The sequence below is a fragment of the Protobothrops mucrosquamatus genome, unplaced genomic scaffold, assembly GCF_001527695.2.
Source record: "Protobothrops mucrosquamatus isolate PMUCROS unplaced genomic scaffold, P.Mucros_1.0 scaffold247, whole genome shotgun sequence".
Classification (NCBI taxonomy): domain Eukaryota; kingdom Metazoa; phylum Chordata; class Lepidosauria; order Squamata; family Viperidae; genus Protobothrops; species Protobothrops mucrosquamatus.
This window is the reverse complement of record NW_015386596.1, coordinates 293,425-316,157: the sequence shown is the minus strand read 5'-3', so window position 1 is coordinate 316,157 and position 22,733 is coordinate 293,425. Positions and strand designations below refer to the sequence as shown.

The window sequence follows — 22,733 nt, the reverse complement described above, 5'->3', positions numbered from 1 at the left end:
CCTCGGGGCTCCGGAGGAGTTCTCACCTACATCGTCCACATGGGACGACTCGGGAACTCAACTCCTACCCCGGGCAGCTCACCTATCCCCTTATGCCCAGGGGAAAGGTATCAAGCCGTTTTACAGCTGATGCTAGCTGTCAAAACGGCTTTTACGCTGAAACAGGCGGGAGGCAGCAAACAGCTGCTTCCAACGAGGTTGCCTGCCACCGGAAGTCAACACTGTTTTTTTCTCCTCGCTCTTTTCCACACTTCTCTTTTTCCCCTTCCCCTACCATTATTCCTTACTATTTGCTTTTGTATTTTCATATTTTATGTTGTAAGTGAATAAAAATCATAATAAATTAAATTAAATGTTATACATATTTACCACACAGAGAGAGAAAAACACAGAGAGAGAGAGAGAGAGAGAGAGAGAGAGAGAGAGAGAGAGAGAGAGAGAGAGAGAGAGAGAGAGAGAGAGAGAGAGAGAGAGAGAGAGAGAGAGAACACAGCCAGATACTGTAAATGTATATATATACGGTATATGTAGATATGTAGATACATTACATAGGTAGATGTATAGAAATATTTGCATAGATAAATTCTTACCAATATATTTTCTACTATGTCTCCTATTTTCTACATAAATCATTAAATTCAATATGCTTCTTTCTATGTTCAGTGCAAAGTACATATTTTCAGTTTCAAGTAGCAGGTCAGGAAATATGTATCTGAGAAAAAGTAAACTGGAAATTCCCAAATTATATGGACAGTTTGAGTTTGAAGTTACCCAAAAACCACTGAGATAATCAAGTTGAGAAGATTTTTGAAAATGAACAGTTAAGATTTTATGGAACTATAAAATCCAAACAGAGAGGCATTTTGTTCATAACCTCCCTGATATAATAGCCATTGAAAAGAAGAAATTATGGTTCATTGATAATGCTCTACCAGATGATGCTAGGATTGAGAAAAAACAATCTGAAAAAACATGTGAAATACCAGGATTTGCAGATCGAAGTCAAACACTTATCAAAAAAGAAATCAGTCATTGAACTAGTTGTAATTAGTGTTTTTAGAGCCATAACTTAAGCACCCCCTTTATATTTGGACATTTTGAATTTATCAGACCTGAACATCCTAATTTTACAAAAAAGTATCCTTTTTTGGAATTGCTTATATTCTGAGATTTTGCCTTAATAATTCTTATAGTAGATCCTTGTTTAGGATTGAATGATTATCTTTTTACTAGTCTCTAATTATGGATCTAATTGAAGTTGTATGATTTGATGTAGGTATTGGCCACTTGATATTAAGGGTTAATATCCCTAAAAATTAATGGACATAAAATATATCAGTATGACTCACACATTTGGAGATGATTGGGGAGATAAGAACAGATCTTGGGCCATCATAAAAAGGACACTGTATGAGTAAGAATTTCTACCACCCTGGATGCACAAGGGCAAAGTCTCTGTAAATAAGGAGTCCCATGGAATCTTCCTGCCAGTAGAAATGATGAAAGGTCATCAAAGCAGGTTCTCAAAAAGGTCCATCTTTATTTGCTTAGGGTTAGATTGTATAGATACCTCACAGGTTGTTGTTATATTTTAAAACAACTTATAGTATATTATACTGGAACATTATTCTGCTAAGTAGATGGCTGACTTTAAGAATATGCAAAACTTTAAAGGACTGATTTCATTTTTCTTTTTCCAAACATGCACGTCATTATATATATAGTAAAGACATGTTTAGCTTTCAATTCAACTCTACCTGGAAAAATATCCAATTTAATGTTCAAAAAGGCATAACCATTTCTCAGATTATATGGTTTCTAGTGTTTTTTTTAGCATATTAAGTTAATTAGAGAAAGAAAAGCAAAAGTCAAGGGGAAATGAGAAAACCTTAGAGGTTCTTCTCATGAGCAGTGCATGACTCCTGGGAGTTGAGCAAGTTTTTGTGAAGTTAAAGAAGACTTGATAAAGCTATCATGATACAGAAAAATCATTAGAGTTTCAGGGGAGAAATAAAAGAAGTTCAAGGAACAGATAAATACCCTATAATCTAAAATAAGAATTGATAAAGAAAGTAAGCAATGATCTCCATTTTGCCTTTTTTCACCCTTCATACTCTAAATTTACTTATCCATCCATCTACTCCTGTGTCTTTCTCAAATTTCCCTCCTTTTATTTTTGCTATATGTTGTAGCAAATGTATAAATATTTAGCCTGTTGAGATGACAGCCAGAAAAAAGAAAACTGCTTATATGTGTTGAGGTGTATGCATATTAACAATGATCAATCAGAAGGCAATTTAAATACAAATTCCCAAGAGGAGATACAAAATTACTGCAAATCATCATCATCATCATCATCATCATCATCATCATCATCATCATCATCATCATCATCCCAGTCCTTGGGAAGGACTCAATAGATATCTGGCTGATTGTGCAACAAACTGTAACAAATATTTGTTTCATTTTTCTGTCTCACTGTTATTTTAAAGACTTGTAAATTCATCTCATTTATATGTAAATGTGCAGGTTTTTTAAATTTAACTATTAAAACAATTTTTATCCTAGCTCTGATTATCTTGATTACAATCATAAAACATGCTTGCTTACTGAAGATACAAATGACACCACACCCTGGAATTTGAAATCAATGCAAGAAAATTGAAGTGACGTGGATGTAATATTTATGCTTAGAAACACTTATCCAAATTGGAAATGACAATATTTATTTTAATCTTCATTGAAATCATACAATTTACAATTAAAACTTCTCCAAATGGAAATGAATAGAAACTATGATAAGAGTGCTTCCTTTTCTTCTAAGGTTGTGATCTTTGTGACCAAAAATGGATAACAACACATCTATATTTCTTCTCTTGGAATTATCAAACATTCGGGAACTTCAGATTATATATGCCTCTGTATTTTTGATTTTGTATTTAATTACACTAACTGGGAACTTCTTGATTATCTCTGCAATCATTTTTGATTCTCACCTTCATACACCAATGTACCTCTTCCTAATGAATTTAGCCCTGCAGAACATCGGTTCAGTTTCAGTCATTATTCCCAAGTCCATTTTCAATTCATTTATGAACAGACAACAGATTTCTTATTTTGAATGTGTAACTCAAGTTCTTTTGTTTTTATTCTTTGTAGACTCTGATATTTCTCTTCTTACTGTCATGTCATTCGATCGATATGTTGCTATCTGCAATCCTTTACAATATGAAATGATAATGAACAGGAAGGCCTGCACCCAAATGGTTGGCAGCGTGTGGATTGCCAGCCTGTTCAATGCTATATTAAACACCACTGGGACTTTTCTCACTCCTTTCTGCTCTAATATTATCAATCAGTTTTATTGTGAAATCCCACATTTGCTGAAGATTACTTGCTCAGATTTATATATAACTGAAATTGGAGTTGTAGTATTTAGCATTACATTAGCATTTGGTTGCTTTGTCTTCATTGTTGTTACTTATGTGGAGATCTTTCTTGCTGTTCTGAGAATTCCTTCTGTCCAAGGAAGAAAAAAGGCTTTCTCCACTTGTCTGCCACACCTCATTGTCTTTTCAATTTTTTTGTTTACTGGTTGCTTTGCTTACCTGCGTCCTATATCAGAGAAACCATCACACCCTGATTTTGCCATTACAGTGATGTATTCCATTATCCCACCCATGATGAATCCATTAATCTATAGCTTGAGAAACAATGACATTAAGATTGCTCTGTCAAGAATTTTTGCTCTGAGGTCATTTATATAAGTGGGAAATATTAGGAGCACATTTAGAGTATAAAACTGAAGAGTAGGGTTAGGTAAACTTCATCTCATAGTTTCACATATTATATTAAGTTGGAAAGTGTGTGATAATACAGTTTGTCAATAAAGCAAATGAAATATTACTTTCCATATTTCAATAAAACAAATGAAACATTACTTTTTTCTTCTCAGCAATTCTTGAAACAATTGCATATTTTCCTGGGCTCATGTAATTGAACAGAAAAATATCGCAAACTTAGGGAAGACATAGTTGCTTTAAACTGTTCCAAAGAAGTGCCTTATATATAATCAACTATGCTAGAATTTTTTCTAGTGGGTTCCCCCCCACACACACATTTTCCCTCTTCATTGTTAGATATATATAATTTCACCTGCAATGCAAAATATATTCTGTTGAGTGCTTATTCGCAGGACAGAAAATATATATTTTTGATCAAGTGAAGAAAGTATCCACTCTGGGGGCAGGATAGGGATAGGGATAGGGATAGGGACAGGCCTGATCCTTTCCCACCCCAAGCATGATCAGCTTCCTTTTGCTGTGTACAAGACAAATGACTTAGTCTCTTGCAATCCTCTCTAACCTCTCCATTCCAGGAAGGAGGTGGGGGAGGGAAGGGCAATGGGGAGATTGCCTTCAGAAATTGATTGTTTTCTTTCCCACCACCACCGCAGCTGCAGAGCAATTCTAGAACCACCCACCTCAGACTTATGACTCTTGTCACAAGATGGATGGTCCCATCATCTCCTCATGCTTAAACCCACAGAAGACTGCTATCCTGTGTTCTCTTTATGAGGAGCAGCCATCTGGAGCACATGCAGGCATCACAACCTCTCTTGTCATCCAAACAAGTGTTGAATAACTAGTGTACTCTCTGGTTCTTCAGTTTTTGTTGCATTTTCATAGAGATGTCTTTTGTTCAGCATGCTTCCCCAGAAGTTAAAATGTTTTGATCTTAAGTTGATTATTTCATAAAACTCCATTGTATTGTTTTCTCTCTATCTTTCTCCAGGTTTGAATTGTTACAATTTCAATAGCGAACAAAATTTTATGCTTGTTATTGTAAGGATATGTCTCATTAAAATATATTTCTTGATGCATTTTTCTAAAATTATATTTAATGAGAAAAATTGTGGTTTCATTTCAAATTTAATTTCCAAGATTTCTGTATTATACTCTAGATTTCTTTCCAATACTTTTGAGGGCTTTTTTTTTTTACACATCCACTACATCTGATAGAATGTTGTTTCTGTTTCCTGGCATATTTAACATTTATTACCACATAAATTATCTATTTTAAATAGAGTTGTATATCATCTGTAGAACATTTTATATCAATTTTCCTTTAGGTTATATATACACATTGTAGAGATTTAATCCATAGCTCTTTTCAATTTTGTGTGACATCTATTTCTTTAAAATGTTGCTTCCATTTGTCATAAAAAATTTATTTTGTTCTGTCCCTGTATCATACCTAATTAAAAGTATATACTGATTTTTAGCATCTTATAATTTGATGATCACAGGGGTCTGCGGGGTACAAATAGCTACTACTGAGTGCAATGAAGAGAGGGCCACTTTGGTGTAGCAGTTAAGACATCAGGCTAGACATGGGGAGACCAGAGATCTAGTCCTGTCTGAGGTTCAAAGACAATTGAGTGACCTTGGAGCAGTCTCTCTCTCAGCCCTAGGAAGTAGACAATAGAAAACTACTTCTGAAAAAGCTTGCCAAAAAAAAATTAGGGACTTGTCCAAGCAGTCTCTGATAATATGACATTATTAAATGAAAGGAGAAAAAATAGCAGAGGCTGTAAATACTAAGTTAGACATTCACTCTGTGTACCCTCTTTTTCTTTCATTTTTATGGCTTTTTGTCTATGAGATGGCTAATTTCCAGATTTTCCTACTGCCTTTATTCCCAGGACAAAAGCATAAAACTTTGCCTTCAGGCAAGAACCTCACTTTCTAGGATCTTCATTTTTTTTTTAAAAAAAGTATTGCATATTTGTCATTATCCAAGATACTTTATTGTCTACTGCTTCTTGTTGCTAAGAAATAAGTGCTCTATCCTAAGGCAAGCTGGAAGGTGATTCTCAGAATAATTCCTTGCACATAATTAAATACAGAATGCCAAATGATTCTTCATTATGCTTTTAATGTATTTTTCTTTTAATGTATGTATATATATATATATATATATATATATATATATATATATATATATATATATTCCCAGCTTGTCTAGTAAAAGCAGTGGCATTGTAAAAATAAATTTAAAAAAAACCTTGTATCATGGGTCAAGTATAATTTAATGTGGAGACAAGCAAGGTTTATACCTGGGCAGGAAAAACTAATGGTACACGTACAGATTAAATGAAATCTAGCTCAAAAACAGTAACTGTGAAAGGGACCTTGGAGTCCTAGTGGACAATCACTTAAACATGAGCCAGCAGAGTGTGGCAGCAACCAAAAATAAAATAATACAATCTTTGGTTGTATAAACATAGGCATAGAATCAAAATCATTTGAAGTATTAGTACCGCTTTGTAAAGCCTTAGTAAGGCTACATCTGGAATACTGTATCTAGTTTTGGTTACCACAGTACAAAAGAGATGTTGAGACTTTGGAAAAACTGCAAAGAAGAGCAACTAAGATGATTAAAGGCCTGGAGACTAAAACATATGAAGAACGGTTGCAGGATTTAGGACTGGCTAATCTAGAGAGAGAAAAAGGATAAGGGGGACATGATAGCAATATTTCAATATTTGAGAAGCTGCCACAAGGAGAAGGGGGTTATTTTTTCCCCCAAAGCACCAGAAGGCAAGACAAGAAACAATGGATGGAAATTAATCAAGGAGAGAAACAACCTGGAAATAAGGAGACACTTCCTAACAGTGAGCACAATTAACCAGTGAAACAGCTTGCCACTACATTGTGGGCCATTACATTACATCATCACTCATTTTTTTTTAAGAAGAGACTGGACAGCCACTTGTCTGAAATGACATAGGGTCTCCTGCTTGAGCAGAAGGCTGGACTAGAAGACCTCCAAGGTCCCTTCCAGCTCTATTCTGATTCAGATTCAGAAGTTCAGTCTCAAGTATTTGTGTACAATATAATGATTCAAGTACAAAAAAGCAAAGTTTGTATTGTCACATCATAATGCACATTTTTTTTTATTTGCTCTCCCTAGTTCCCATTTTTTGATACTCATGGCTATTTCTTTCAAAACCAACAATTGCAAGTCAAGCATCAAAAAGTGAATAATTCTATTGTAATATAAAGAATTTAAAGTCAGAGAGTTTAATGGGCTTTCTATTCTGAAACAACAGTGTATCCTTTTCTTTTTTTAAAAAAAGTTAGTGGATAGGATTTGGGGACAGAAACCTTAGAAAACCTGGATCTTTAGACTGACATATGAAACTTTGTCTTAAAAATGGAAAGCCTGATGAAAGCTGGGTATCAAGGCCTTCCTTCTGAGTTTTTCACTGTTAGTGCCTTTGCTTCAAAATACAAAAAATATTCTAAAGCAATCCTCCTCTCTGCTACATTCTCTATCAACTGTAGCTTTCAGATCAAAAACTTAATAACTTTTTAAAATGTTAAAAGTTTTAAAATATGAGGTTTATTGAGTATAGTGACAAAGATCTAGTTAGGCACTAATCCAATTTCTATTTCAATCAGCATGATGTATTCAGGGAACAGTGTTTTCCTCTGAATAGTTTTGAGAGAGCTTTTTTAATTGCCTTGTTTCTCATGCTGTAAATAATTGGATTCAGCAGAGGAGGAAGCATTGAATATATCATTGTAAAAATCAAGTCCAGATATGATGGAGTGTCAGAGGTTGGTCGTAAATAAGCAGTACTTGCTGTAAATAAAAACATGGAAAATACAATGATGTGAGGAAGACAAGTTGCAAATGCTTTTTGCCTCCCCTGCAAGGAAGGAATCTGAAAGAGTGCCGTGAAGATATGTACATAAGTCACAATAATGAAGCAACAGCAACCTACCCCAATGGCAACACTTAGAACTACAACTCCAAGTTCAATTAAATATAAGTCAGAGCAAGCAAGTTTAAGTAACTGGGGGATCTCACAGAAGAATTGATTTATCACATTAGAGCAGAAAGGGGTTGCAAAAGTCCCACTTGTGTGTATAACCCCATGAGCAAGACCAGCAAACCATACCATAGTTACCATTCGTGTACAAGCTTGCTTGCTCATCATCATTTCATAGTGCAGTGGATTACATATAGCAATATACCGGTCATATGCCATGACTGTGAGAAGAAAAAAATCTGATGATATAAAAAAGAAAACCAAAAAAACCTGAGCAACACATCCAAAATAAGAAATGTCCCTGGTATTCAGGAGGGAATTGATCATGGATTTGGGAAGAATCACTGAAACAGAGCACAAATCCTGTACAGCCAAATTCATCAGAAAGAAATATAATGGTGTATGAAGATGATGGTCAAATGCTACTGCAGAGATGATTAAAATATTCCCTGTTATAATTGTTAAATATAACAACAGGAACATGGTGAAATGGAGAATCTGCAGTTCCCAGGTCTTGGAGAATTCTAGAAGCAAAAATGTAGATACAGATGTGTTCTGAAACATTTTGTGCATAGCACTTTCACAATTCCTAGGTAAAGTAGCAGATTGAAAATGGCTTGAGTCACTTAAAATAACTTACTATAGTATTACAACTAAAATGTGCTCATATGATCATCTAGAGAGTCAATGAAGCTCCATATTTTTCACTCATTGTTTGCCTTTCTAGATGCAGTGGGAAGAACTGGTTTCATAGAGGCAAACTTTCTCCCATTTCAATTGCTATGGCCCCCTTCCTGTTCCCACCAAAATATCTCCCACTGAATATTGATTATAAAAATAACTTCAGTAGAATACTCTGGAACATTTTAGGGAATTTTGAAAGCGATAAAAGTAGAAATGGAAGCAGATTGCCTCTCAGAAGCCCTCAAATTTCATTTTTTTAAAAAAAAAATAAAATAAAAAATAAAGCCATGCAATCATAATCACAGAATTTTGGAGATGACATTTTTGCTTCCTATGAAACCACAACTGGGATGTTGGCAAGCTATGTATGAAACTTTAATAATACTCACCCCCAAAGTAAAACAGTTTAAGTATATAAGATGAAACACCATCAATATGAATACCAAAATGACTCTGGAGAAGATGGTCCTGAAAGCAGGGCTTTATATCGCCAGTGTTTTTCTTATTAGAGAAATCTCTTTAATTACTACTATTGGAAGACCTGAAAGACCAGATCAGGGACAGATTATCACAGAAAAATATCTGTCAATGTGGTTGCTGAGAGCTTGACTTGAATGACTTGAAGACAGAAAATCAATGAAATGTCTTTAATCCATACTCATTCTAAAGGAAGGACTACAGTATATCTCTGTCAGAATCACTGATCAGAAATTGATGAGATATATAGTTTCATCCATCAAATTAAAAGTATTTAAAGACAGTGCTACTTTTTTTTCATGTGCTCCAAACCATTTTTTTGGAATCAACTCTGAAGTGTTGCATAGTTGGCGATCTTTATTTCTTAGCATGATAGTCATCATCGTCTAGACATTGAGGACTTATCCTATGATAAATAAGATAGAAGGAATGTTTGAAATAATATCTGACAAATAAAATTGTATATAAAGGACAATGACTCTGTGCAAATAGTTGCTTTGAAAAGGACAATGCCACTCATACAATGATCCCTCATTATGGCACAGCTTGGACCTGGAATCAGGTTAGCTCTTATCCTTTTATCTTCTTGTGAATGAGTGAAAATAGTTCTCTTCTCTAAAGCATTTGGACAGAAATTTTTCCAGTTTGAGAAAAATAAATGATATATTGTTACATTTGAATTTTGCCATAGAGCAAATTAATATTTTAAGCAGTTTGATAGGCTAGTATCATCATCATCATTATCATCCAATTATGATGATCAATACTAGATTATTATCAACAACTAAAGCCCAACTTGTTGTAATTGTAGTCAGTCAGTAATAGACTAAGAGAGTGGAGATACCCCTATTTGATTATGGAATTCAGTCATATCCCACAGGTTAGCTTGCTTCACTGAATTTTCATGATAATGAAATAGAGCCCCTCTTGGCCTCCTGAGATATGAAGAAAAACAGAACATTAAAGCAACCTAAAGAAGAAGATAATTAAATGGGGGGGGGAGAGACTTAGGAATAACTTACTGATTCGCTGCATGAATATCTTTCCAGCCCAGTCCAATCCAGTCCAGTCACCACAATGCACTTAAGATCTGATGAATTTGTTTGTTTCACCTGCTCCAAATTTTAGGAAATGAAAACTTGTGATTTTGAAGAAAGAGGCTGCAGAAAGAAAATGTATATTGTTTCTGTGCATATTTTTCACACATACACATACATTTCTCAGGGAAAAGTAAGAAATAAGAAAACAAAGGGTATCGTACTTCAGTAAAGTGAGAATTAAACCTGTTATTTAAATTTCTCCCCATCCTTAGTATAATCTCTTCAGTACTGCTCTTAACCTTGAAGAATAGAAAGTTGTAAATCTCATGCTCATCCAGTATGCTTTATTATTTATAATATATTTTCACATTTAAATAGTGAGCTGAATTTGTACAGGGCACAGGATAGTTGTCATCAGGGGACTGTGTTTTATTTAAACATATCAGCTGCTCTTGGGGACTCTTATTTCAGAAATTTAATGTACAACAATTCTGAAATAATCAAGTCAATAATTTATGTGAAGGGCAGATAAGAATGTTAGTAATAGTTGAATGTTTTACAAGAACTATTGGCAGAGTGGAAGAACAAACATGAATTGTATCATTATATATATAATTTTAAGATTTCTTATTCTGTGTCTTTTTAAATCATATGTATATATTTCCCATAACAGACACACATACTACAAAACGTATGTTAAAAAGTTCTAATAATCTATGGGTTTCCTTCTACAGTCATGCACTTCAGATTCAGCTATTTACAGGGGGAATTTCCAAAGTGTTTCAATTAAAATTGAACTATTTTTTTTTTAAATCTGTCATTCAGGATCCACATTTAAGTATGTTGGTAATGCATACTCCCAATGTCCAGCATTAATTGGCTTGGAAAATATGGAATCATATATCAAGCTGTCTTCTTGTGCAAGTTCCGATAGCTAATCCTGAAAAAAACATTTATTGAGTTTTTTAAAAAATCCTGCCTTTATTATTCTTTTCATAAATAGCTCAAGATAGTGAACCTAGCTAATACTCCTTCCACCTCCTATTTTCCTCACAATAACAAGCCTGTGAGGTGAATTGCGCTGAGAGAATTGGGCCCAAAGGCACCGAGCTGGGTTAATCTGGGATTGAGGAACTGGTTGTCCTTTTTTTAAATTTGACATTGGAGGAGAATGGTCTTTACTGATGGCTTAAATTATGTCATCTCGATGAAATGAAATATACTCTGGGATTCCCGTGTGTTGATTTTCTTCTCCATTAAAATTGTCTTATTGTCTAAAGGCAAGGGTGGGAATGATGACATCATATTCATGCAGTGCAGAGTTCTGAATCTGTCAAGAATTATATTCAGGAAATGTGTACTGGTCTAATAGCTTGATGTGCTTTACCCTATAAACACATTTCACATGTCTAGTATATGCAATGAGGAATGAAGCCTGATGACCACTTATCTCCTTTTGTGTGAGAATTGTCAATATTTTTCTGGACATTTTCATATAGTCCATATTAGAGATTAAATTATTACAGTTTTGCTTTGAATTGGCAGGCAATTTTGTCTTTTCAGGATGCAATAAACAAATATAATTAGAATAGAATAGAATAGAATAGAATAGAATAGAATAGAATAGAATAGAATAGAATAGAATAGAATAGAATAACTTTATTGTTACTTTGAATGTACACTAATCTGCATTTTGTTGCATACATCTCTCAAAGGGTCACCCCCTTCGATATATACTACATAAATATGACAAAAACAAACAAACAAACAAACAAACAAACAAACAAACAAATAAATAAATAAATAAATATGCATATACCCACATATATTATATGACACAGAGAAACAACAGTCTAGTTCAGGTTATGTATACATGTGCATGGCAAGAAAAACGAATCTTGTGAGTTTACCAGACAGATGGCATAGGGAACAAAGCTATTACAGAGTCATGTAGTCCTGCTAGAAATACTTCAAAACCTCCTCCCAGATGGGAGCAACATAAACAGACAATAAAATGGATATGTGGGGGTCTCTAACAATGCTTTGAGCTCTAAGCACATAGCACTTATAAGGAGCATCCTGAATACCAGGGAGCAAGCTTTCTATTATTTTCTCGGCTGTCCTTACCATTCTCTGTATGGATTTTCTACCTGAGGCACTGCTACCACCAAACCAGACAGTGCTGCAGTTTGTTAAAATACTCTCAATGGAGCCTCTGTAAAAAGTGGCCAGGACAGAAGAAGAAAGATGTGCTCTCCTCATCTGACACAGGAAATGCAGATGCTGGTTTGCACACTTCACTAAGGATGATGTGTAGAGACACCAATTCAGATTGTTAGTTATCTGATTTTAAACCTCTTCTGTCTGATTTTGAGTTTCCACAAAGCTCTAATACTTGAGAATTCATATCAAAATAACCAGTGGTGGGATTAAAATTTGTGAATAACTAGTTCTCTGTGTGGATGCTGCTTCTGGAAGTCCATTCTGGGCCTGGGCAACAAAAAAATTAGCTACTGGTTCTGTCGAAGTGGTGCGAACCAGCTGAATCCCACCATTGAAAATAACCATTAAAAAGACCATTATTTATGTTAAATGCCTGGAGGTATAGGAGGCTTTACTCAATCCTCTCTCAATTTATTTGTCTGGGATAAAATATACTTGTCATATAAGAAGGTTCCTTGCTTGCTTGTTTGTTTATTTATTTATTTATTTCAATTTGTGCACTACCCAACAATTTTAGGCTATTCAGAAAAACATGAAAATATGTAAACAATAAAACCAATAATCTGCATTTATTTATTATTTATTCTTGTCAGAAGCATAACAATTAAAATAAACAAACTACATGACATAACATTTAAAATATAAAATACAAGATTAAAATATGTACAAATTAAACAAATCTTGCCCAGAAACTAGCACCATTAGTTGTGTTCTGTCATGCTGCCATGAAGTCCTCAAGAGTACATTGATTGGGACACAAAGGGCAGGTATGCATTTTTGTTGTTGTCTGCATATCACTACAATCGTAAAGAACAGAAGCCACTGGATGGCCCCAATTGTTCAGAGTGTCTCCAGATTTTGTTGTATCCATGCACAGTCTATTCAATGATTTCCATAGTTCCCATATTTCATCAGACACAGGTGCCAGCTCCTCCATTAGTTCCATCCAATGTTGGTTCTTTGTAACTTTCCATAGATCCACTGCTTTCAATTTCTTCAAAGTCTTCTGTAAAAGAAAAGGCAAAGATGGCAAACTGTGCAGCAACAAACACACTCCTCAAAGGGGTTATACCCAGTAGTGGGATTCAGCTGGTTCACATCGGTTCAGCAGAACCGATACCTAATTTTTTGTTGAGTTCGCCAACTGGTTATAATAAATCTGAGTCTCCACTCCTGGAGTCTCAGAATGCAGAATGCAGATCCTTCCCATTCTACATCAAGCAAACTTAAAAGAAAGTTAAACAGTATGGTAGCAAAAATCCAGTGCAGGGAAAATTCCCTTTGAGATGCCAGACTAGTGTTCATTCATATGCCTCCAATCCCCTTGCTTGCCAGATTGGATTCCTCAGGTTGCTCCTTCCAGACCATTTTGGAGCTGGTCCAAAAGTGAAGAGAATGTTCCCACCCCACCTGATCACTGAGGGGCTTCATTTCCAAAGATCCCCTCCACAGGTTCTGGACAAACTGAGATCTGGGACTGAAAAAGCAGCAATGGGAACGAATGGTTGTTCAAAAGACGAGGAAGAAGGAGAAAGTGAGAGAAGTCACTATTGAACAGGTGAGTCACAGCAGGTGTTGGGGCATGGTAGGCCTCACTGCAAGGGTCCTTCAGCACAGTAACAGTTGTGAGCTGCATGGAGCAGCTCCGCCCCTCCCCCACCTGCCTTGTGGCAGTGCCCCCCCACTTTTCCCCCTGAAGAGAACCGTTTGTTAAATTATTTGATTCCCACACTAGTTATACCCATTCTAGTCAAAGACTTTGTCAAAGAGCCAGGTCTTCAGAGATATCCAAAATGCAACTGGAATACCTGATAAAGTTGTAAAAAGCCTTTCCTGATCATCTGACTCCAGAATCTTCTTCTATTGCTGTTGTTCAATATAGATTCCTGCTTGCTTTATTTGGGCAACGGAGGTGACTATGCCTTCAGTGACTTTGCTGGGAATATGTAGCCTTGGCATATACTCCTGGGATTCTTTGCTCATCCCTCCCAAAAATGACACCCTAACATCATCATCATAATTCATCACAATCAAATTCATTGGTTAAAAGGGTAAAGAAGTAATGCAGAAACCTATTATTTCCGTCCACTAATGGAACAAGCAACAACCATGCAGTAGTCTTTTTCCACTCTTTACTCATTGATTGTTTTGCAGGGAAAGTTAATGGCCCACTCCCAAATTCCCTGGAATTTAACAGCCGTTTCTCCCTTCTCCCTTCTCCCTTCTCCCTTCTAGTATTGCAATTTAGATTTCATCAAAATCACTATTTAATGCACCATGCTACACACACTCTAAATATTCATAGCATTTAGAAAGAGCATTCTTCACCTCTTCAAGATAATTCACATATTTTTTTTATTATCCCAGAGGCCAATTATAACATTAAAAAATGTCAGATTTGAGAAGTGATTAATTCAAGCATAAACTTGAGTCAATATGTCTTTACTGTGTTTTCTTGTGTGCCTTGTTTCTCTAGCCATTTCATCACATTTCTATTTTTCTCGGGGCAATCCATTTATATTGTAGTTTAAACTCCTGGATAAATATCTCAAATGGTCTTGTTTGAAAATACACAAATAAAGCTTCCTGCAAAACATATTTCTGATGCAGTTTTATCTGAGACATTATTACACGGATCTTTGGCAAAGTAGAGCAAATATGTTTTTCAGTATAATCAGATGAATATGTAGATACACATAACATTTTCCAGGCAATATAATATACTGCTATGGGTTGATTTTGAAAACAGAATCTGAGATGCAGAAGTATTAAAATATTAAAAAGATAAAGAAAAGAAATATGACTATGTAAAAACCCTGCTTTAGAATGGAATAGCTAACTAGTAGATACACTATACATTCTCAGATAGCTGGTTATTCCAAGAATAACCACTGTACATTCTCAGATAGCTGGTTATTCCAAAGAATAATGCAAATAAAAAGAAATGACATAATAGCTCAGAATGATTTTTTTAAATTCAGTCATTTTTAATGCAGCATTTTGTAGTTATCACCTGATTCCTTTTTAAACACAATTTAACAATTTAATTTAGAAAAAGGATAACTATAACCTTTTATTTTCTTGAAGGAAGAATGAATTTCAAATTATCCAAAAGCTTGATCTTATTTTCAATCATTGCATTTGTCCCATAGTATTTTCACCATGAAATATATATATTTCATATATTATTTACTATATATATATATATATATATATATATATATATATATATATATATATATATATATATTATTTACTATATATATATATATATATATATATATATATATTCGGGTCTTTTCCCGTGTAAGATTGACAGTATCTTGGCGACATTTTGACGAGGTCCCACTCGTCATCTTCAGGCTGGGGTCTTCAGCTTCGTGCTTGTGCAAGCAAAGTGTGATCGGAGCTGCCGTCTCTTTATAAATATTGGTGGGTGGGTGTGAAGTTCTGGCTTTGTTGCTGTCGCTGGGTTGGTTGGTTGTGTTGGAGTTATTGTTTGCGGATTGTTCGGCTGTTTCGTAACATCCTGAGTAGCTGAGGTACTGGCTGTGTGCCCATTAGTGTTTTGTGTTGTAATGACCTGGGTAATGGGCTGTGTGATGACATCCTGAGATCTAGTGTAGTGATATCCTGAGTTCTGTGTTGCAACATCCTGGGTGGTTGGCTGTGTTGTAACCTCCTGAGCTTTAGCGTTGTAACCTTCTGAGTTCTGTGATGTGAAGTCCAGAGCAGAAGGCTGTGATGTAACATACCAGGCTTTGGTTTGGCTCCGAGTTTGTGGTCTAGCTCTGTGTTCATGCCGTGTGTCTGTTTGCTTTGTGTGGGGGTCGGAGGGAGGTGCAGCAGCTGGTGATGTCATTGTGGTTTGGCTTCTGGATGGCTTCATGTCCTGTAGCTTTAGAAGGAACCAAACTAATCTCCAAAACTGAACACCACAACAAGAGAATAATTATGGAAGCCATCAAAATAGAAAAACACCCCCACAACATGAATAAACGTGACGATACCTCCCACCTACCAGTCATCTGGAAACTAGCCCTAATCAACAAACAAGTCCTAGCCACGAAAACTGACAGCGGACCCAGAACAACACAGTACGCCACCACCATCACCCTCACCAGACCCAAACCCAATCCCAAACCCATCCCTCAGATGAAATGCAACCACCATCCAGAAGCCAAACCATGATGACATCACCAGCTGCTGCACCTCCCTCCGACCCCCACACAAAGCAAACGGACACACGCCATGAACACAGAGCAAGACCGCAAACTCGGAGCCAAACCAAAGCCTGGTATGTTACATCACAGCCTTCTTCTCTGGACTTCACATCACAGAACTCAGGAGGTTACAACACTAAAGCTCAGGAGGTTACAACACAGCCAACCACCCAGTATGTTGCAACACAGAACTCAGGATATCACTACACTAGATCTCAGGATGTCATCACACAGCCCATTACCCAGGTCATTACAACACAAAAGACTAATGGGCACACAGCCAGCACCTCAGCTACTCAGGATGTTATGAAATAGCCGAACAATCTGCAAACAATAACTCCAACACAGCCAGCACTCCACACACCCCCACCAATATTTATAGAGAGACGGCAGCTCCGATCACACTTTGCTCGCACAAGCACGAAGCCGAAGACCCCAGCCTGAAGATGACGAGTGGGACTTCATCGAAACGTTGCCAAGATACTCTCAATCTTACATGGGAAAAGACCCGAATACGCCAAGACCTGCATACCTGTACCCATGAAAATCTATAGATAGATAGATAGATAGATAGATAGATAGATAGATAGATAGATAGATAGACAGACAGACAGACAGACAGACAGACAGACAGACAGACAGACAGACAGACAGACAGACAGAGATAGATAGATAGATAGATAGATAGATAGATAGATAGATAGATAGATAGATAGATAGATAGATAGATAATTCAAAATGAAGTACGTATACAAGTTCAATTTGGAAATGCTGAAATTCAAGTGCATGCACATATAATTACTATTGAGAAAATGTGGAAAAATTCAACAATAATGTGCTTATTGATTAAATCCTATATTAAGCAAACTATAACTTTAAAGGTATATTACTCCTCCTAATATATTTCCATACTCAAATAATATCATGAGCTGATTCCATATTTAAACCAAGAATGTACAACTTTTCCCAGAAATGTATGTAAAAAGTACAGGTTTGAGGTTGCACTTTACAGTAAAATTTCCAAGTATTTCAAGGGAAAAGATTAAAAAAAGGCTGACTGTTGTAGTACCTTTTTCACACTTCTGGCTTATGTTCTACTTACTATGTAATAATAATTTATTCTGCATATAGTACAATCCTAATTACATAGAATTACTCATGTAGATATCTATTTTTGAGGAAAAAAGGATATTGGGGGGTGGCGATTGTGAAAGACTTTTCAACTTCTAGGCAAGCTAATTTGCCACTTTGTCAAACAGAACACAGATTTTCAGGATGTGCCTCATGTTCTACCTTTAAATGGTGCACTTAAAGAACACATTCCATTTTTTAGGAGAGATCAAGACAAAATACTACATGCTACAATATACTTTAATTGAATGCAATACCATACAGTTTAATAGGTATTTCCCCAATTTGGTGGCAATTTTTGAAGAGGCTGTAAGATCCATAGCTAAGGCTTTCAGGGGCCACATGAATCCAAGTCCTTCATACCAATGAGTATCTCTCTTTCATGGTTTTTGCTTCATCCCCATTATTTATCATCGATTTTTGCTAAATTAGCCAGAGCTCTAGGGAGTAAAAATGTCAGTATCATTGAACAAAACCCAGAGCTATATTGCATTAGAAGGTCAGATAGATATTTTTTAATTTATATACCATTTGATATGCACTAGTCATAGAAGGATGGAAAAAGGGAAACAAATTGTGATTATAAACTGCTAAGTAAAGAAAGAAAGAGGGTGAAAGAGATGACAAAAACATTTTTTGTAAGTTGGAAACCCAAGTCTTATTCCTCTTCTCCTTAATAATTTACCATCTCTTCCTTCTTCTGCCTTTCTGAGTATATCATTCTCTTCTTCTCCCTTTCCACCATTCCTTCTTTCAATCATTTGTGTAGCATGAATAATGTGATGTTTTATATGTACACATTATATTACAGCTGCAAATATTTTCAAAGGTGTAAAAAATGTGTTCCAATTAATGGTAGTTTATACCCAAGCCAGTTTTTAAGAATCTGAATTTTATACTTAAACTTTTCAGTTCTTCTGAGCTAAGGGTTCTATGTGTATAAATCTATGAATATAAATCCTAGCTTGACAATATTTCTAATTATTTTCATCAATATTGGGCAAAAGAAAATATACAGAGAGTATATTCAAAAGGAAAGAAGCCAAAATAGTTCCAGGCAAATTAAATATTGTTTGCTAAGAAAGAAAGGCTGGAATAGAAGACTACCAAGCTCTATTCTATTCTATTCTATTCTATTCTATTCTATTCTATTCTATTCTATTCTATTCTATTCAAGACATGTGTGAATAACAACTGTTAAGTTAGGGAGAGGGAGAGATGGAGAGAGAGACAGACAGACAGAGACATAGATACAAGATACATTGCTTCAATGACCAGATATGGATTTCCATAAATATGGAAATTCTATCCATGTTTATTCACTTTTCAAGAACTGCTTCTCTCTTCTGTGGTCCCTTAGAAACAATTACAATCCATAACAATGATACATTTAGTTTTTATTGTTTTTATTACTGGAAACAAAAAGTTTTATAAAGATCCAGAAAATGATCAAGAATAAATCAAATAATCCTCAGATTCTCAATATCTGTCCAAAACTCATATGTATTCTGATGAAACATATGACAAAAATACATGCCATATTTGCACTTCAGGCTCTTATCTTGACATTCATCTGAATGTATACTTCCATATTTCAAGTAACTGAATGCAATTTTGTAATATTTTTCATATTAGGTAATGTTTGTTGACAGAGAAAATAGTTATTGTACATGATAGACCCAATATATAAGCCCTCATCAACATTTAGCTGATCTGTTTTATCCGTCTTCTGCATGTTCACCTAGGATAGGGGTCCCCAACCCCCAGTCTGTGGACCAGTACCAGGCCATGGCATGCCAGCAACTGGTCCGCACAAACAAGCGAAGCCCCATCCGTGGGATGCTTTCTGGTCTGTGGAAAAATCTTTCTCTACAGAACCAGTCACTGGTGCCCATGACTGTTTATTAGTGTTGTGTTTGTTGGATTTATCCAATTATTTGTCTACTATGTCATTAGACTCATTGGCTTTGATTTAGGACTTCATTCATCCATAAGTTCTGCTGACCAGTTACAGCTTCATCTTATGCAATATAGTCCTGGTTTATAAAATCACTTAGACTGAGTTATTCTTTGTAGCCAAAGAAGATAATTAACTAGAATGTTGAACAAATAAAGATATTTTTACAATTATTTAATATTTCTTCTTTTATCCACAGTGAATATTAAGGTGGAATGTCCAACACAACCAGAGTGAATGCATTTCTCCTTCTTGGGTTTTCTGAAATACGAAATCTTCAGATTATATATAGTGTGATTTCTCTTGCCATATATTTAGGAGTTCTGGTGGGGAACAGTCTTATCATTATTACCATAGGTTTTGAATGCCACCTCCATAAACCCATGTATTTCTTTCTGATGAATTTATCTCTTGCAGATATAGGGTTTGTTTCTGTCACTATTCCTAAATCTATATTCAATTCACTTTTCAATACACGATGGATTTCTTATTCAGAATGTGTCAGCCAAGTATTTTTCCTGATCTTCTTCATGGCAAGTGATTTTGCTCTCCTCACTGTAATGGCATATGATCGCTATGTTGCCATCTGTAGTCCTTTATACTATGAAACTGTGATGAATAAGGAGGCTTGTATCCATATGGTAGTCAGTTCATGGATTGCTGCTCTTTTGTATGCACTGTTGCACACTGTTGGCACTTTTACAATGACTTTCTGTTCAAAAGTCATTAATCAATTTTTCTGTGAAATCCCACAGTTACTTAAGGTATCTTGTTCTGATAGTTATGTTATTGAAAGTGTGGTCCACCTCATTGGTGCATGTTTATCATTCATAAGCTTTTCTTTCATAATTTTTTCATATGCACAAATCTTCAGAGCAGTGATAAGAATCCCCTCCATGCAGGGAAAGAAGAAAACCATATCCACTTGTTCACCACATTTCCTGGCAGTCTCCTTATTTCTTTTTACGACTTCATTTGCTTATCTGAAGCCTATCTCAAACTCATCACATAGTCTTAACTTGGTAGCTTCTGCAATCTATTCTGTGGTTCCACCATTGATGAATCCAATCATCTACAGTCTGAGAAATAAACAGATCAAAACAGCACTAAGGAAATATCTTTCTTCTAATAAGGCTCCTTTTCATCCCCCATAAAAAGTCATATTTAGTTTAGATTTAATTAAACTAATTAACTATATTCTGATTTTGCAGAAGTTCATGCTAAAATAAAACAAGCATCTTCATCAAGAAAACCAGATTCAATTGCCTAAATAAAGAATGTATGTTTTCAATGTGTAATTGATCCAGTCTTGTGTAGTTTGTATTGCTGTTTCTTGAAGTGAGGATGGATGGACATAATTCATTAAACTCCTCTTGACCACTAAGAATATTTCCATTGTTTAAAAACATATTTTGAAATATGAAAACCATTGGGTATATAACATGAGTTCTGCACACAGTATCATATCTTGTTTGTGGTTTTGTACAATTGATGATATTGCCATAGCAATGTTGCATATTTTTTCCCTTTTCTTCAGCCAGCTATAGTATTATTACTCTGATGTTTCAATAGCAGTTTTTTTTCTCCATCTGAATTATGGCAGAAATTGGCGATTTGCATTATTAAATGCATTACATTCATCTGTTATTGGTTGCAGCATCAAGTCTCATAGCTATTGAATGGAAACTCCTTTTCCCATAACATGGAATTTATTCTTCAGTTTAAAAAAATAAATAAATTTAGGAATACAACATAGGCATTTCTATGCTTCTGACATGTACACATTCTCCTATAGTTTGTAATTTGGAATGAGTTCAATATATGTATGTATGTATGTATGTATGTATATATATATATATATATATTGAGTTTTTTAAAGTGGATCCTGCCATAATGTGGGAATAATGCTAAGAAGAAGGTTTCTTTAAAAAAAAAAAAAATCTATGTTGACCTCCCCCCCCAAAAAAAAAAAATCCAAAGGAATTTTATGGAAAATTTAGCTACCATTTTAAAGAATGAAAGCAATTGGAGATCTGTAACAAAATTTATTATTGGCATGCAAAGAATACAACAATCACTGTGTCTGCACTCAAGAACCTGCCAACAACTCCAAACATTCCACAAACAAGATTATATAGAAATGGTAGGATCCAATCTTTGTACAATAGTACAAACTATCCAAATTGATGTATAAAGGCACACAAGTTTTCTAGATGGATAAGACTAGACTAGGAACCAGGAGACCACAGGTGCTAATCCCATCTTAGGCACAAATCAGTTGGGTGACCTTGGGCTACTCATTTTCAGCCCCAGGAAAGAGGCAATGGCAAATCAGTTCTGGGAAAAGAAAACTTGCCAAGAAAACTGCAGAGACTTGTCCTGGCAGTCTCCAAGAATCAGACACAACTGAACAGAGGAAAAAATGGTGTCACAAAAATGTCATGAATAACTAATTTATATTCTTAAATTGAAGGGTTTTTTTAAGTAAGATAGAAAGATGACCCTCAGCTTGGAGACCCTGATGTATTGAAACCATCATTCCAAAGTAATATATCAATAATTACAATAGCATTGATATTTTGCATTTGATTGTTTTATCATATCAATGAGATGAGCTTCCTATTGCTTCTCTCCTAGAAATGGAACTTCTTATCTGTCTTCTGGGACATTTACCCAGGACCATAGATTTTATAGAAAAACACTGCATAACAATTACAACAGGGCTCACCAATACTAAAGGTTATAAAATTTTAGAAATCAAAAGCAAGATATTCTGCGCATGTCTGCATGATGGTGGACGCTGCCCTTTAGCTCCGCACAAATGGAGTGGAAGAAGGGTAGAGGGGGGGCTTCGGAGACCCCCAAAGGAGCCAGAGGAGAGACCCCCGAGGAGCCAGAGGATCTGCCCCCTCCCTGGTGAGTTTTCCGGGAGGGGGAGAAGATAGCCGCGGGCCGCTCGCCGTTTTCTTTCTCGGCGGCCCCGGCTTTCCCAGCGGCCTCGGCTCCGGCTTCGGCGGCTGCAGCGGCCGCGGCGACGGCCTGGCGGCCTCAGCGGCCTCGGTTCCGCCCTTTCATCGGCCCTTTCATCGGCGGCAACCTCGGAGGCCCGGCTTCGGCTCCGGCGGCCTCGGCCTCGGCGGCTTCAGCTTCGGGCCCCG

The 22,733-nt window shown here is 35.8% G+C and overlaps 3 protein-coding genes across 3 annotated transcripts; 2 read left to right on the top strand and 1 right to left on the bottom strand.

Annotated features, from left to right (window-relative positions):
* Positions 1-2,846: 2,846 nt before the first annotated feature.
* LOC107286093 (olfactory receptor 14I1-like) lies at positions 2,847-3,767 on the top strand. Its single transcript, XM_015814388.1, has one exon. The coding sequence runs from the start codon at positions 2,847-2,849 to the stop codon at positions 3,765-3,767; it is 921 nt and encodes a 306-aa protein (XP_015669874.1).
* A 3,695-nt stretch (positions 3,768-7,462) lies between these two features.
* LOC107286092 (olfactory receptor 14A16-like) lies at positions 7,463-8,404 on the bottom strand. Its single transcript, XM_015814387.1, has one exon. It carries the CDS (start codon positions 8,402-8,404, stop codon positions 7,463-7,465), a length of 942 nt encoding a protein of 313 aa, XP_015669873.1.
* Positions 8,405-19,790: 11,386 nt separating this feature from the next.
* On the top strand, positions 19,791-20,729 carry LOC107286091 (olfactory receptor 14J1-like). Its single transcript, XM_015814386.1, has one exon. The coding sequence runs from the start codon at positions 19,791-19,793 to the stop codon at positions 20,727-20,729; it is 939 nt and encodes a 312-aa protein (XP_015669872.1).
* The last annotated feature ends 2,004 nt before the right edge of the window (positions 20,730-22,733 follow it).

Coding starts and splice junctions, on each gene's coding strand:
- LOC107286093 (XM_015814388.1), top strand. CDS start 2,847: ATGGATAACAACACATCTATATTTCTTCTCTTGGAATTATCAAACATT.
- LOC107286092 (XM_015814387.1), bottom strand. CDS start 8,404: ATGTTTCAGAACACATCTGTATCTACATTTTTGCTTCTAGAATTCTCC.
- LOC107286091 (XM_015814386.1), top strand. CDS start 19,791: ATGTCCAACACAACCAGAGTGAATGCATTTCTCCTTCTTGGGTTTTCT.